This window comes from Zingiber officinale, chromosome 8A, assembly GCF_018446385.1.
Source record: "Zingiber officinale cultivar Zhangliang chromosome 8A, Zo_v1.1, whole genome shotgun sequence".
In the NCBI taxonomy this organism is placed as follows: Eukaryota; Viridiplantae; Streptophyta; class Magnoliopsida; order Zingiberales; family Zingiberaceae; genus Zingiber; species Zingiber officinale.
In genome coordinates this window covers 129,388,799-129,406,355 of record NC_056000.1, presented here as the reverse complement: position 1 = coordinate 129,406,355, position 17,557 = coordinate 129,388,799, and the positions used below count along the sequence as shown (strand labels likewise).

At 44.2% G+C, this 17,557-nt stretch overlaps 1 protein-coding gene and 1 pseudogene across 1 annotated transcript; both read right to left on the bottom strand.

Annotated features, from left to right (window-relative positions):
- Positions 1–22: 22 nt before the first annotated feature.
- On the bottom strand, positions 23–5,117 carry LOC122010227 (exportin-2-like). The gene is made up of 2 exons (XM_042566691.1): positions 2,152–5,117; positions 23–279 (listed from the first exon to the last, which is right to left on the bottom strand). Exon 1 carries the CDS (start codon positions 5,056–5,058, stop codon positions 2,152–2,154), a length of 2,907 nt encoding a protein of 968 aa, XP_042422625.1. The 5' UTR covers positions 5,059–5,117; the 3' UTR covers positions 23–279.
- Positions 5,118–8,563: 3,446 nt separating this feature from the next.
- On the bottom strand, positions 8,564–14,404 carry LOC122011247 (annotated as a pseudogene).
- Positions 14,405–17,557: the final 3,153 nt, after the last annotated feature.

Genomic DNA, 17,557 nt, shown 5'->3' with positions numbered 1-17,557 from the left:
AGTGGTATTTTTCACAACTAAGAACCCTAACAAATAGAACCCTTGGAAACAAAACTGCAGGTCATCCTCTTGAACGTCCAACCCACACACCACTGTTTCAAGTTCCATAATATAAAATGACCTTCGAGACAATGCAACATGCTTTAAAACAGGTACCAAAACCCAATTGTGCAGCTTAATCCGTCACAACTATGTAATCCTGGAAGTTGAAAGAAGTGCATTTGTACAATGTATCCTCTGAGAATAACTATGGCACGTCACCTCCAGTTCGTCCAGTTTCTGTGAAGAAATAAGAGAGCATTCAGCAAATGAGACCAACTAGACATGGCAAGATGAGCATTTTTGTGCGCTAAAAATTGTCATGTGATCAACATTGTACGCTAGTCAAATAAATAAACCTCTGCCAACATAATGAATAGAGCAAATGAGTTAATTTGAAGCACTTAATTTAGCAAATGAGTTTCCCCAGTACAGGAACAAAGTAACACCAATTCTCTAAATATAAGATTCTCATGGGCTATTCTGGAAGAATTTTTTAGCCCCCGATCACAGAAAAGGAAGCAAATAAGTAAGAAAACATGCTCAAAAAAATTACATAAATTAGATATCCAAACTGAGGTATAAAATAGATGACATGAAGAGCAAATGGTAGTGATTTATCAATAGGAATGACTTTCGACTCATGAAGTTTGATAAAAGAGATTTTCCTTGATCGAATACCAAGAAATACATAGAGCAGACTTCAGAAAGTGCAGACATTATGGATTCTTTTTTTGCTGTCTATAAGAACAGGCATAATTGATTCTGGCAGGACAGTTATTAAAGTCTGTAATTGGCTATGAATGAATCAAGAATATCAGTTCTGACAGAAGTGATATCCCTCTAAATCCTATAGCTATTCCATTTATCAATCCCAAAAATCACTTATTATGTCAGGATATTTATAAAACTATTTCAACTTGGTTTCGATTTTAGTTCTACTTCCATCCACATAGGGGATTGACCTGTTAGAATAATGGGTTACATCCAGGTATCTAATGACTTGAGATAGCAAGTCAGTGGCAACTTATAAAATGAAACTTTGAGAAATGAGAAAATAACCCAAGAATGAAGATTTTTTAGTATTTATTTATATGAATGGAAATACTATACAATGCTGTTTCAATTATATAGGAATCAAGTCAATGAATCAAACGGTGAAACTTTAGGAAAGGAGTTACTACAAGGAGAATAATAAAGGAGACCAACATTTCTGAAAATAAATATGATCTTGGAGAAATCAATCAAAAAAGCTATTTATTTATAAAGACAGCTAATTAAAAAAAAAATAAAGAAAAGAAGGATTTACAAATGTTTTTTTTTAAAACATAGAAAATTTATGATAGTGTCCATAGATAATTCTTGTGGTGCTTTTAGAGGGACAGATTGGTGTGATTAAAAATATATAATGAATGTGAAAAATGATTTATAGCCTTTAGTCTTACATTAAGAAACAAAATAAAGATAGAATTTTGAAAAATTGCATAATTTTTATGAGTGTGGCACAACCAACGATACATTATAGATCAAAATGATAGACAATTAGGAAGCAATATAAAATGTAACAAAGATGAGAATGTGAAGATGGATATCTAGTATTATTAGAAATAATCAAATGAAAATACTACAATGTGGAGAACACTTAAGTGTAGCTTCAAGAGATGATTCAATGAGAAAAAGAAAGATATGTTGAGATGGTATGGACCTATTCAAGAGGATTAGTGATTGTGTTATTAGAATTGTTGAATCAATTAGAGTGAAAGGTGTAATGGTGGCATCAATGTAATTAAAAAGGTTGTAATTGATCTAAATATTGCTAGTAAGATAACCTTATATAGAGTACAATGAGGAATAGGATTTATATAGCTGGCTCCAAATATTTGGGACAAACAAAAATTGAACTACTAAGATTACCTCAATTAACTAACTAGGATATAGATGAGCAGATTAAACTCCTGATCTGGCACCAAGGAAGATTCATTTTTCTATAACTTAAATCAATCCAAAAATTTAAAACGTTTCAAGAGAGAATATAGTGTCCACGATATAAAGAAACAACACTTGCGGAAACCTATATACTAATAAATTAAAAACCACAACAAAACTTCTTACCTAAGCAATTATACAATTGTAGGTGGCACAAAGCTGGAGTAATGCAGTTTGATTAGCTGTATCAACATACGTCTGAATCACTGGCCCATACCTACCAGGAGAACTGGACGACAGTCTTGATACTGATGTCACAAAAAACTCCTTTGGATCCCTTATTTCCTTAAGAGGGTCTGATTCTTTCTTTCCACCATAATGAAGACGAGCAAAGGTTGCTGAGTAACCCACAGTTTCAGGAAGATCTGGCTCACCATTTTCTAGTTCCACGTATTGGTCTGGCTGAGCCAGCAAAGAGATGATACTATTGAGCATTCTGCCCCATAATTCACTGTATTTATCATCTGAAAGGATTGAAGACTCGCAGATCAGCCTTGTTGCAGCCACCAAAGCCAGCTTCCTTTCAGTGGCTCCTGAAATGAGCTTGAGATTAGGAATCCAAAACGTCTGAAGAATATTCAGGAATAACCCATTTTGAAGAGTATCTATGGACTCCACAAGCACACTGGGACCATGCTTAACCAAAAACAATGACATAAATACCACAAAAGAATTCACAAACTTAGCTACACGCCTGCTCTGTAGGCGGATGAAAATCGGCCTCCATATATCTGTAAGGTAAGGCGCTATAATTTCACAAGGAAGATTTTCCACCACAGCATTGAGGACATAAAATCCCAATTCTTCAGTCTTAGAAGCTGAAAGCAACCCAGTAGACTTCGATATGACCTGTTCCAATCTTCCTTCAGTCTTGAGCACATTGGGAATCTTCTGCAGATATGCCTGGAGTAGTTGAACTAATGCAGGGACATTTTCTGATCTCTTCCATGAATCATCAGAGAGAAGCATCTTGAATATCAGCATATAAGCTTCGGAAAGAGGTGGCTTACTCACATCAACAAGTTGGGAAAATATTTGGAAAGTATATGGCCAGAACTCAGCCACATCTTCAGCTAAAATTTTCTGGAGGATTGGGAACAAATGTATCTCAAATACTTGGATAAGTAACTCGTCATTCTCACAGGATCTTCCAATCAGGGCAGCAATAGACTCAAATAGGTAGTGGTTGAAGGTTGGGCTCCTTGGATTATTGCATACCACTGTCAGCACATAAGCCAAGCGATCAACACAATGTTCAGCAACCTTACTACTTATATTGCAAAGGCCAATTACTCTCATGATGCACTTCATGATATATGAATTTTCCTGTGACTCAGGCAACTGCAAAGCACTGAAGAGATTGGTCATCAACTGGAGCAGGAAAGGATTGACATCTGAAGCACTATATCGAGGAGTCAAACTGACTACATTTGAACCAGATAATGTTACTTTGTCCTTCACCATTAACAGCTTCTCAATGCAATTTGCTGCGTATGAATGGACTACATTTGATTCGGCCACAAGGAACCTCGCCAAATGGGGGAAAAGAGCGAGGACTGCTGGCTTAGGTATCTGCACACGGAAAACCGTGAAGAACTTCAAAGCACCAGCTTTCAGCATTGGAGAACCATTTATATCTTGTTCTTGTAGCTCAGGAACAATGACTGATGTGAAGAAGCTCTCTACATCCACGAGGTACCCAGCACTGCTGCCCACCTTTGGAGCAAGTGCAACCACGAGGTAGATTGCATTGTCCTTCTCCTTCCAGTTTTCCATCGGGTTGGCTGCATATAGTTTCAGCATCTCCTGTATCTGCATTGACACTAATGTTGTAACTTGTTCTCTGTAATTCAAGGCTATACCCTTCAGAAGCTCACAAGCGATCCGCCTCCTAGTATCAATATCACTGCCTTCAATATCCCTCCTAATATATTCAATGTAATTCATATCAAACAGCTCTTCATCCTCATCTCGAAGCCGGATGTTAGGGAAGACGATGCTTGAGCATATACCTTGGAGAAAATTAGGGCTACTAAAGAGTGAATGGTGAACGCTAGTGCTGACCGTCGTCAGGAACTTGATGGCTGTGACAGTAAGCTGATCGCGGGTAGGGGAAGAACCTGGAGTCATCAATAGCTGACACACGGTTAAAGCAAATTTTTCAAGGTAGATCTTGAACTCCTCCTCATTTTTCTCCATGTAAAGCTGAAGGTTCTCACAAATAGAAGCTCTGAGGGCATCTAATGCTCCCTCAGCCTCAACGGCTGGTGAGTAAGAAGTACCGAGGTAAGCGAGGAACTCGCTCATCCACTCGTTCATGTGCTCCTCGAAGAACTCAGGTAGCTCAACAGAATTGAGGGAGTGGAAGATTTCGGAGCAAAGGCGTTGTGACTCAAAAAGTGGGCGGAGGGTCTCAGGAGGGCCCGTGACATTTGAGGAAATGAGCCGGGAGGTCTTGAGGAAGATCTCTAGCAGAGGAGCAGCAAATCCGTCGAGGCAGTACTTGAGGTCGAGCCGAAGGGCGTTGTCATCGAATGAGCTGCGGAATTTGGAAAAGAGGGAAGTGGCGGCTCCGAGTAGGCCGTTGACAGAGTGATAGTCATCGGCAACCGCGGCTTTGCGGAGGGAATCGACGAGCTCTGGAAGCAAGGAAGGCCAGGACTTGGGGAAGTCGTGGGAACTGACGGCGGCGAGGGCTTCGGAGAGCTGTGGCTGGACGCGAGGCGGGGCGTTGAGCATCAAGGCGACGATATGCGCCTTGATCTGCTCCTTCTCGGGGGCGGATATTGCGTAAGCCGCATCGTCGGCTGAGGGGGCCCAGTGGGAGCGAAGGTGGTTCTTGAAATGAACGGCGGCGGCGAGGCGAATTTGATCCTCGACGGCGGGAGCGGCGACGAGCTGAAGAAGGGCGGTGGCGAATCCTGGCCGCTTCGCGGAGTCGGAGAGGGAAGCCTCGGCGGCACGGCGAGGCTGGGGTTCCGGCGAAAGCGATTGCAGGAACCACGTCGCTAGGGTTTCGGGGCGGATGTCCATGGGAGAAAGAGAGAGTGCCAAAAAAGGGAATAAAATATTTAATAATCGCGATGCGAATTTGAAACGGGGACAAGGATTGATGAGAGCCTTTTATAGGGAACGGGGAGGAGGGTCTACAGACGGGCTTCGACGCACAGAAGGTTCGAAACCTAGATCGGACGACTCCTATCTCCCTTGAGCTAGAAACATACCAAATAGGTTAACCCAGCCCAATCCAACCCAACCTGCCCTCAGCTCCATGGCTAAGAGATCTCATACGGGTGGGACCACTTATCGTCTAGCCCGACATGGCATACATTGGGATGTGAATGTTGTTATCGAATTGTGAATGAAAATTTTGATACAGAGATTATGTTAAGCATGGCATGTGATCTAGTCAAGAGGTTCCTAGATGAAGCACATCCAACGATGCCTAACTCATGGTTTCAAACTTGATTGTGCTAATCATATTTGAGATTGTCGACAATGCTTTCTTCTCATGATGCAGTCGACTAAGCGAGAATACTTACCTCCGCGAGGTATCTCTTCCGATGCTTAAGTCGTCATGGGTGCTCCAAGAAAATATATATATATAAAATATATGATCCGACGGTAAGAATAGGGGATCCACTTCCTGAAGGGTCCCAGTCTGAGGACGGATGGAGGGCTAACTAAGCGGATAAGAGCCGCGCCGAACAGTTGAGCAGGTCCGAGCGGAGCCAGATATAACCCAGCCATCGGCTTGGGTTTCCGACGCCAAGGCGGGAGGACTGAATGGCCGAGCGGGTGTCTGCCCGGCTGGAACCGAAGGGCCGAGCGGGTGGTCCGTTCGGCCAGGATAAGGGCGAGGACACAAAGGTTAGCCGAGCGGCCTATTCGTTCGGCTCGGGATATGGGATGTCAGCAAGGTAAGTCTGATGATTATGCCGTACACAAGATTTCACGATAAAGGATATTGCCGTCACATCATGGAGAGGTTGATACAGTAGCGGTATGGCCTTATGGATGCCCTTTTGACAGACCCATATGCCCTTCTGACAGACTCATACCTGGGCATGGTCGAAAGCAAGTGATTGCTTTGATTGACGCGCCCAGACTCCTTCGAGAGGTCTATATAAGGTCTCCATTTCTTCACCGGAGGTACACAAGTCTTCTGTTTCTAAGCCACCTCTTTGTTATTCCTCGCCTGACTTGAGCGTCGGAGGGCCATCGCCGGGACACCCCTCCCGGCTAGGTTTTGTTGCAGGTTCGCCAGAGCACTCGAGGATCCAGCAGGGAGCGCCACATCCTCAGCGTTCATTGATCCCTGATTCGGACAGGATCAATATAGATTATGAAAAAAATTTAGAATTTATATGAACATACCTCCTATTAAATTAACATCTTTCTTTCATAGTTGTGATGCACCATTTTATGACATTAATATCCTCCTTTTATAATGGTCGTCAACCACTATTATTATCTTCCTTCTAACAACGGTCACCCAAAACTTCCACCCGTTATTTCCTTTCCTTTAAACCTATGGATTCTGAATCTGATTTCAGAGCACCCTCTAACTTGGGACCCACATGATCATGTTAAGTTTCCGGAACTTAGTTCTTTCTTGAATCCCATGTATTGAGGGCAATAGGTGAAACCGTGAAAGGGGCTCTAGGGAAGGGTTTAACCGTTTAAGTGGCGTTCATGCATTTTGAGAAAAAGAATGCTCACCAACCAAAATTAGAGTGAATTAGTGTGTTTAACTTTGAATGAATCCAATAAATATGATAAAATAAGACTAAATCAAGAGGTTAATAAGTTAATTGAGACGTTTGACAAATTAAAATCCAATAATCTACTTTTTGACTTGTTTTTTTTTCACTGCAGACATTTTTATTTTGATTTATATTTTTTAAACCCTGAAACCAGATTTTATTCAAAAATTTATTTTTTATAACCTGCTTTTTTTACATTTTAATTTAATATCATCCGCAATATAACTTATCAACCCATAAATATAATGATATGATGATGATAAGTGGTCCCATCTTACTGTCATGGTGGAGGTCAAAGGAGGTCAAAATCAAGACGGTCAATACGTATAGGACATTGTCGGTCGGGAGAAACATGCCCCGACCGGGGAGAAGGATCCGATCCATCGTCGCTTTCGACACAGGGAGCAATCAAACAACTGACGCTCAAAGGAAACAAAGTGCAAAGGCCGAGTCGAGCGGCTACCCCGCTCAGCCAGACAATAGAAATATGCAAAGTTCAACTTTGGTCGAACGGCTATTCCGCTCGGCCTGGCAACAGGCCTCGGCCGAGCGGCTACCCTGCTCGGCCCGACGATAGTCTTCGGCAATAACACAGTGAACCTTCGGTCGAGCAAACATGCACGGAGGAACAGCGAGGTTTTAGTCGGCCAGACGGGCACTAGGGCGACAGAGTTCCGGCCGAGCGATCAACAAGCTCGGCCTAGCAATACACTTCTGATGATATCAAGTAATGTCCTTTTGGGAGTTGGTGCCGCTGACACTAGGCATGGGCCGCCAGAAGATCGTACGGTGGAAGCTTCCACTGTTACTTCAGAGATATGCTTGGCCTGTTAAGATACTGTGTCAGAGACACTTTACTGACAAGTCTTTTCAGGGAAAGTTTTGAGAAGTGTGCTCGCCTTAGGAAGCGTGCACGTATGCTACCGGAGCTCTATATAAAGGGGGGTCCAAGCATCGGCGGAGGTACGCGATACATGCGATATTCACTGTTTATACTACAGTTCTCTTGTTGCTCCGCTTCATTACTCATCGCTGGTAACTGACTTGAGCGTCGGAGGGTCAACGTCGGGGACCCCTTCCCTGACTCGGCACTGACATAGTCTGTGTTACAGGTCCGCGCGGAGTCCACCAGAGGTCAGCGTGACCACCACATCCCCGGCTTTCCGTCTCTTCGACTTTCGGACAGGATCATATTTGGCATCATTTGTGGGAACGTCACCTGCATTCGAGCCGAGAAGATGGAGGGCGTTGAACGACTCACCACTGTGACACTCGCTTAGGAGGAGTTTGAGATGCTCGTTCAAGCCCGAGCAGTAAAAATGAAATAGCAACAACAACAACAGGCACTAGTCGATCAGCCAGCGCCGCAGCCTACAACATCGGCAGCCGATAGACGAGCGGGGTCGGAAGACCGAGCGGAGCAAATCTCCATATGGGGACAGAACCAAAGGCCGACTAGCACACAGGGGGAAGCGTCGCCTGCGTCGATCCCCTTCCATTGAGCCTTGTTCCAAACCCTCTCAGAGATAGCCCAAGTGCATCAGGAGCGGGGATCATCTTCAGATGATGCTCCCGTTCGAGATACACGAAAAGGCAAAGCGCCCCGAAGCAACATGTCTCCCGAACAGATCAACCGACAGTTCTAAAAGGAGATCTTACAAGACCCTCTGCCCTGACACTATACCTCGCTGGCACTCGGGACGTACAACGGGTCGACCGACCAATATACAGACGGAGTAAAGTGCCGAGTCTTCCTCACGACTCTCTCCGGATCAATGCAGCATTGGTTCAGAAGACTGCCGGACGGCTAGATACGAAGCTGCAAGGATTTTCGAGCTGCTTTCCAGCATCATTTCGCCAGCAGCCAACGCTATCAGAAGACGAGTGTCAACCTCTTTGCCCTAAAGCAAGAGCCCAATGAAGCGCTCCAAGTGTACATCAAGCGCTTCAACCAAGTCACCATGGACATCCCCTCGGTCTCGTCTGAGACAATGATGAACGTCTTCACCTAGGGGTTTACCGAGGGAGATTTTTTTCCTGTCACTCATTAAGAAGCTGCCCAGGGACTTCGACCACATGCTCAAGAAGGACAACGAATACATCAACATGGAAGAAGCTCAGGCGGCCAGAAGAAAGGAGGCCCCGACCGAACATTCGACGCAGACCGAGCACCGACCGTCAAGCAGCCATCAACCGCCGAAGGGGTCGAGGGCTGAAGGAGCGCAGTCATACCAGGAGATTAGGATGCATGTCGTACAACATGTGGCTTCCGGTCAGCCAAAGGCATCGAAGGGCAAGGTATGAACGCTGATGTTTTATTCATTCCACCAGTCGGTAACCCACAACACACGGGATTGTCACAAACTAACACCAATCGTCAGCCGACCGACCCCAAGAGAATATTGTTGCTGATCACCTTCTCTCGATCGGCGACAGAGACACAGATCCGCTGAGCGGCGGGAGGACGACAGAAGGGCGCTCGAATGTCATCACCAACATCAGTGGAGGAATGAAACCGATCTCGCCCGAGCCCCGACCGAGCGAAATAGACTATCCGCTCGGGAAGAAGAAAATAAGAATAATGCTTCCTGAGGAGAGATATGTAGGTGCAGTGGAGGCCGGCAAGAGAGGGTGAATTACTAAAAACAAGAAATAAAACTACCCTCCTCAGATTTCAACTCAGAACAAATGCAGTAGTAAAATAATAGAGACGGAAAAAGCAGAAACAGAATTTTAACCTGGTTACAACCAAGAGGGTTGTTAATCCAGGGCAGTGAAAAACGCACTAAGAAAATTCTCCTTTGCTGAAGACGGAGAAGCCTTTTACACTCTAAATGCTCAGAACTACTGCTAGGAATTGCTTACAGAGTTGAATGTAGAAGTTGTTGTGAATTCCTAGCTCCAGGGGGCTTTAAATAGCCTCTGGAAATCTGATCTCGAGGGTCCAAGGCGCCTCCAATAGGGGTCCAAGGCACCTCCAAGAGGTGAGTGGATAAAACTTTATCCACGGCTTGAAACAGTCACTTTGACCTGTTGAAGGCGCCTTCAACAAGGTTGAAGGCGCCTTCAAGCTGGAGGCGCCTCCAAGCCTGTTGGAGGCGCCTCCAAGCTGGCAGCTTCAATTTCAGCTTGGTTTCTTCAGCTTCCGACGCTCCGTTCTTTTAGGTGATTGCGGCCAACCGGAATAGGGCTCACCCGAACCCAATTCCCGGCCTTCTCCTCGAGCAGCCTTCCGTCCCGGCTTAACGTCCCTCGAACGCCGCACACGCTCTTCACGCCCACCGGAGTACTCTTCCGCAGCTCTCTCGTACTTCGGACGCACCGAGCCCGTCGGCTCCCTTCCCGTGTCGTCCTTCTCGCTAGCTGCGTCTTCCGCTCGACTTCCTGTGCTCCTAAGCTCCTGCACACTCAGACATAGGGATCAAACACAGCAGGACCTAACCAACTTGGTTGATCACATCAAAACTACCACGGGGTCCAATCTCTCCCTTTTTGATGTGCATCAACCCAAGTTCAAGTTAGGGTTAAAATTGACATAAATAGTAATTTTAAAGGAAATTACTAAACTAACATATTAAGCATAAATTTGTAATAATTAAAATTGCAACACATTTTCAAAAAATGGGTAAAATTTTCATTTTGTAAAATTTTCATTTTCCTAACTTCCCCTAAACTTGTATTTTTCTCTCCCTCTTTGATCACAGCAAAAATGGGGTCCTAATTCTGAGAAACAAGATGAATTTTTTTTTTTTAGAAAACATTTCTAAGTTAAATTGAATTTTAAAAAAAAATTCTAAGCAAAAATGAATTTTTAGAATTTACAAAAAAATTTCTAAGTTTAAACTGAAAAAAAAATTCTAAGTCAATTAAAAAAAATCCTAAGTAAACATTTTTGAATGTTCCCAAAAAAAATTTCTAAGTCAAATGAAGTTATTTAGAATTTCTTTAAGAAAAAAAGATTTCTAACCAAAAAAAAAAATTCTAAGTTAGAATTTTCAAGAATAGTTAAAAACTGTTTGATAAAGTTTTCAAAGCATTATTTAATTCTTGTTTTCAATGTTTTTTCAGAAAGTTAATTAAATATTTTCTTTCAATATTTTAGCTTCCAGGTCGTAGCGAGGCACTAGACCTTCTTGGTTATTAGAGCAACAACCACTTCCTTAGACAAAGCTTCCATAAAGAATTTCAATGTTTAATTTTCTCTCTTAAAGCCTTTAAAAAAAATAATTTAGCACAGATTTTGGAACCCAATAGAGGTTCCTTCCTACAGGGTTATTCAAAAATTTAGGGGGTATATAGTTTCTTGGTACTTTTCTAAGTTGACCCTGATGGTTTCTAATGTACCAGTTCAATTTTTCATAAACTTTTAATTTTGAGTGTGGAAATTGATTTAAGCATGTAGTAGATTTCAGTTTTTCAATTTCTAATTTTAATTTAACATTTTCTGATTTTATACTATCGTACATTTCAAGTGGACATGCTTTTGCTAATTTCATTTTTAATTCTTTATTTTCTTTTTCTAATTCGAATAAGTCTTTAGAACGCGATTTAATAAATCAAAAAGACTGAGACAGAGTTAGATTGCGTACCTTACTTACCTGATCTGGTGACGCTCCCCTTCACTGCTGCTTCCTTCTTCTGATGTTCCTCCCCCTTCATCGATGCTCATCTCTGAGCTTGAGTCTTCTAGCTGATGGTTGGCCATCTGTGCTAGTCCCGAGAATTCTTCGATTTCCGATTCGGAGGATGATGAATCATCCCACGTGGCCTTTAGGTTGTGTTTGGTTCGAGCTGGCTTCTTGCTCCTTTCCTTATCCTTTTGTTTGCTCTTCAATTTTGGGCAGTCCTCCTTGATGTGCCCTTCTTCGTTGCAGTTGTAGCAACAGACTATCCTTCTCTTTTGATGATGTTTACTTGACTGCGATCTAAATTTGTTAGATTTAAAAAACTTATTAAAACGTCTTAGCATTAATGCAGCTTCGTTTTCGTCGATTGTCGCTTCGGAGTCAGGATCGTCCTTTTCGGCTCGTAGGGCAATGTTGAGGTTTGACTTCTCTACTAGATTTTCTGCAAGTCGAGATTCGTGAAGTTCGAAGGTTGAAAGCAATTGTTTCAATGTACTTACCTCGAGATCCTTAGAGATGTAGTAAGCATCTACTAAGGAGGCCCACTCGGGAGTTCTCGGGAAGGCGTTGAGCGCGTATTGAATTGAGTCCCGGTTCGTTACTTCTTCTCCAAGGTTGGTGAGTTGAGTGATCAGCTCTTTGATCCTCACTTGGAGTTGCGCTACCTTCTCGCCTTGGTTCATCTGGAGGTTCGTCAACTGGGTCCGGAGGATGTCGCGTCGCGCCAGCTTTGCTTCAGAGGTACCTTCCTGAAGCTCCAGGAATTTCTCCCAGAGATCTTTCGCGGAGTCGTAGCTTCCGATTCGACTTACCTCTTGTGGTGGTAGTACACTGAGCAGGTGGAACTCTGCCTTTCCGTTGGCGACGAAATCGGCTTGCTCCTTCTTGCTCCATGTATTTTCTTCTTTGTCTTTCGGCGCTGCAAAACCATATTTCATTGTAATAAGAATATCAAAATCCGTTTTAAAAAATACCTCCATTTTGTGCTTCCATGTGGCGAAGTCTCCGTCGAACTTCGGGGGATGGATGTTCGCTCTGGCCATCGTCTTGATCGTAGTGCTTCAGTTGGCGGTTAGTCCTTCTGAGGCGATCTGGCTCTGATACCAATTATAGGTGCAGCGGAGGCCGGCAAGAGGGGGGTGAATTGCTAAAAACAAGAAATAAAACTACCCTCCTCGGATTTCAACTCAGAACAAATGCAGTAGTAAAATAATAGAGACGGAAAAAGCAGAAACAGAATTTTAACCTGGTTACAACCAAGAGGGTTGTTAATCCAGGGCAGTGAAAAACGCACTAAGAAAATTCTCCTTTGCTGAAGGCGGAGAAGCCTTTTACACTCTAAATGCTCAGAACTACTGCTAGGAATTGCTTACAGAGTTGAATGTAGAAGTTGTTGTGAATTCCTAGCTCCATGGGGCTTTAAATAGCCTCTGGAAATCTGATCTCGAGGGTCCAAGGTGCCTCCAATAGGGGTCCAAGGCGCCTCCAAGAGGTGAGTGGATAAAACTTTATCCACGGCTTGAAATGGTCACTTTGACCTGTTGAAGGCGCCTTCAACAAGGTTGAAGGCGCCTTCAAGCTGGAGGCACCTCCAAGCCTGTTGGAGGCTTGTTCAACACTATACTTTGATTCTGCTCTCCTAAAAGGAACATCGGCTCTCACAATTCCGTCTCCATCCACCAAAACCACCGGAAATGTTTCAAAAAAAGTAGGCATACGACGTACAAAAAGCTCGCGCCCTTCTTTATCTCTAAAGACAGGGTGCCCTAACCATCCAACAGTTATTCCATCCCCGTTATCCATTGACCCTGCTCTGAATAATCCCCCTTTTGCCGGATTATTACCAATGTAATCATAAAAAGCTAATTTTTCGGGAATTTTAGACCAAGCTTCCGATAAACTTAGATTTTCGTCTAGTCCGGCGCTAACTCTTCGGTATATTTCTTGCTGAAAGTATCCTTGATCCCACTGATAACGAGTGGGACCAAATAATTCGATTGGAGTTGTTGCTGAACCATACCATATAGTTCCAGCAACAACGAAAGCTACAAAAAAAAACAGCAGCGATACTACTGGAAAGTACAGTTTCAATATTGCCCATACGTAATCCTTTGTATAGACGTTGAGGCGGACGGACACTAAGATGGAATAAACCCGCTAATATGCCCAATGTACCTGCTGCAATATGATGAGAGGCAATTCCTCCGGGAACAAAAGGATCAAAGCCTTCCGCGCCCCATGCAAGACTTACAGGTTGTACTTTTCCGGTTAGTCCATAAGGATCGGACACCCATATTCCAGGACCATACAAACCTGTTACATGAAATGCGCCAAAACCAAAGCAAGCCAATCCTGAGAGAAATAAATGAATTCCAAAGATCTTAGGCAAATCCAAAGAGGGTTTGCCCGTACGTTCATCGCAGAATATTTCTAGGTCCCAATACACCCAATGCCAGACAGCTGCCAAGAAGCACAAACCAGAAAACACAATATGTGCCCCTGCCACACCTTCATAACTCCAAATACCTGGATTCGTTATAGTTCCCCCTGAAATACTCCAACCACCCCACGAATTGGTTATTCCTAAACGAGTCATGAAGGGTATAACGAACATACCTTGTCTCCACATTGGATCAAGAGCGGGGTCAGAGGGATCAAAAACCGCTAATTCGTATAAAGCCATCGAACCGACCCAACCAGCAACTAGGGTTGTATGCATTATATGGACCGAAAGTAATCGACCAGGATCATTCAATACGACAGTATGAACACGATACCAAGGCAAACCCATGGAAATACCCCTTTATCAAAAAAACTAGACACTATGTCACTTTATTTTATCGCATTGGAATTGGAAAAGACTATACTATGTACCTAACTTTTCAGTAGATTCTGTATGAGAAAAGGTTAATATTTATTCCGTTTCATTGAAAATAAGGTAAAAATTCTGTTCGTAAGAACAAAGAGAAGCGGATCTATTCTATACCCGATAAGTACCAATACGCAATGGGAGGATTACTCCTACTTTCGGGAAACAAATACATAGATACTTGTTTATCATTCTAACGATTGATACGTTAGTTAAATTTTCTCTTTATTCATTCTGTCTTACTCTATAAACCTTTCAATCTATGTATAAAAATCTATGTATAAAATACAATACAAATAAAGAGAAAAAGAGATAAAGATGATAAAGTCATTGTTACGTTTCCATATTAACGTGAAGTATAGTACTCAATTTTGTCTTTAAATTAATGCCCGTTGGTGTTCTAAAAGTACCTTTTCGGAATCCGCGCCTCCAAGCTGGCAGCTTCAATTTCAGCTTGGTTTCTTCAGCTTCCGACGCTCCATTCTTTTGGGTGATTGCGGCCAACCGGAATAGGGCTCACCTGAACCCAATTCCCGGCCTTCTCCTCGAGCAGCCTTCCGTCCCCGCTTAACGTCCCTCGAACGCCGCACATGCTCTTCACGCCCACCGGAGTACTCTTCCACAGCTCTCTGTACTTCGGATGCACCGAGCCCGTCAGCTCCCTTCCCGTGCCGTCCTTCTCGCTAGCTGCGTCTTCCGCTCGACTTCCTGTGCTCCTAAGCTCCTGCACACTCAGACACAGGGATCAAACACAACAGGACCTAACCAACTTGGTTGATCACATCAAAACTACCACGGGTCCAACAAGATAGGCATGATAGTCAGAGGACTGACCGGCGGCGGCTCCAACCGAACCAAGAAGTTATACGCTCGGTGATTGAAGATCTACACCGTGGGATGCAACAAGGAAAAGGCCAAAGTGCCTCAGATCAGCTTCGGCCCCAACGACTTGGAGGGGGTGGAGATCCCCCATGATGGCGCGCTGATTATCTGAGCAGTAATCACTAACTACACAATTCACCAAACTTTTGTCGATATAGGGGAGTTCGGTGAACATTATTTTCAAGAAGGCGTTCGATCAACTACAAATTGATTGAAGTGAGATGCTACCTATGACGACCCCGCTGTACGACTTCACGGGGAACGAGGTACTGCCGCTCAGACAGGCCCGCCTGGCCATCTCACTCAGAGAGGAGCCACTGAGGAGAACCCGGACCACCAACTTCATCGTGGTGGTCGCGTCATCGGCCCACAATGTCATATTGGGCCAACCCACTCTCAACGAGTTTCGAGCGGTAGTATCTACTTACTGCCAGAAAATCAAGTTTTCGTTGGATGACCGGGTGGGAGAAGTCAGGGGTGATCAGCTGGTCGCTCGTGCGATGTTACGTCGAAATGGTCAAGTCCGAGGCTAGGAACGCTCGGAAGGCTCCGCGACTAGAGATAAACGCGATCACTGAAAAACCTCCTACATCCTACCTTGGCATATGAAGAAAAGGAGGAGGTCCAGATCCACCCCAGTCGAGAAGAGGCAACATCCTTCATCGCCGCCGACCTGGAGGAAGAAAAGAAGGCAGAGCTGGTCGCCTGCCTTAAAAAAAATCACGACGTATTCGCTTAGTCGACCCATGAGCTTCCCGGCATCTCCCCAAGTGTGGCTCAGTACGAGCTTCATGTTCGACCGGACGCTCAGCCAGTGAAGTAAAGAAAAAGGGATTTCAGCGCGGAGTAGAATGTGATCATCCGGGCAGAAATAGAAAAGTTACTGGAGGTCGACCATATTAGGGAAGTCCAATTCCCGAGCTGGCTAGCCAATGTTGTGTTAGTCTCCAAGCCGGGCAATAAATGGTGGGTCTGCATCGACTTCCGCGATCTGAACAAAGCGTGCCCGAAGGACTTCTATCCGCTACCCCGAATAGACCAGATGGTGAACTCGACGACAGGCTGTGAGCTAATCTGCATGCTCAACGCGTACCAAGGATACCACCAAGTGTTGCTCGCCCGGGAAGACCAAGAGAAGGTCTAGCTTCATTACAGCCGACAGAACATATTACTACAATGTCATGTCGTTCGGACTCAAAAACGTCGGAGCCACCTACCAGAGGCTAATGAACAAGATATTCCGACGACAGATCGGCAATAATATGGAGGTATACGTCAACAACATATTAATTAAATCCCTCCGAGCTGCTGACCTATGCGCAGATATCAACGAGATCGGGCATTGGAAGAATTGAAGCAATATCTGAACTCCTTGCCTGTATTGGCCAAGGCAGTTGCAGGTGAGCCACTGTGGATTTATCTGTCATCCAACGAACATGTCGTTGGATTGGCTCTGGTTAGGCAGAACTACCAAGATCAGCGGCTTGTATATTTTTTGAGTCAGATATTGAAGGATGCTGAATCTCGCTACACTGGTCTTTAAAAACTAGCATATCCTTTTATTCTCGTCGCTCAGAGGCTTCGTCCATACTTCATAATGCACACAATCATCGTGCTAACTAATAGTGCCCTGGGATGAGTCCTCCTCAACCCAAAAGCATCAAGAAGGCTAATCAAATGGACGACCGAGCTAAGCAAGCTTGACATTCAATATCAATCCTGAGCAGCAATCAAGACTCAAGCCTTAGCGGATTTCATCATTGAAGTTTAAAGCGAGGAGTCGGCAGCGACATGGAAGATATATATGGATAGCTCATCCACTCGGCAAGGGAGTGGAATCGGCATACTGCTTATCTCACCACAGGAAGACCGGATGCAGCTCTCCGTTCAGCTAGACTATCGAGCCACTAATAACGAAGTAGAATATGAGGCATTGATAGCCGGCCTGCAAGCTGCTCAGCATGTGGGAGCAGTTAAAGTTCTCATCCACTCGGACTCCCAATTTGCCGCCCAACAGCTATCCAGGACATTCGAGATAAACAACGCTCGGCTAAGGCTCTATGCAGAGGCTTTCGAGAAGCTGAAGGTCAACTTCCAAGAGATCATTATACAAAAGATCCCCCAATCAGAGAACCAGGTGGCGGATGAGTTAGTGAAACTAGCTAGTTCGTTGACTCTGATCATCACAGGTAAGTCAATTAAACAAGTATCGCTTGTGGCGCATATCGACCGAATGGAAGAAATAACATTCCCAAACAACTAGAGGGCAACTCTGACGAAGTTTCTGTGTTCGGGAGCTACACTTGTCGATCCGGAAAAAACCCGCTTATTGAAAAAGAGGGTCGGGCGATTCACCTTGATCGACGACCAGTTTTACAAGAGAGCCTTTT

Bases quoted from the DNA above. Each gene is read 5' to 3' on its own strand.
- LOC122010227 (XM_042566691.1), bottom strand. From the start codon at position 5,058: ATGGACATCCGCCCCGAAACCCTAGCGACGTGGTTCCTGCAATCGCTT.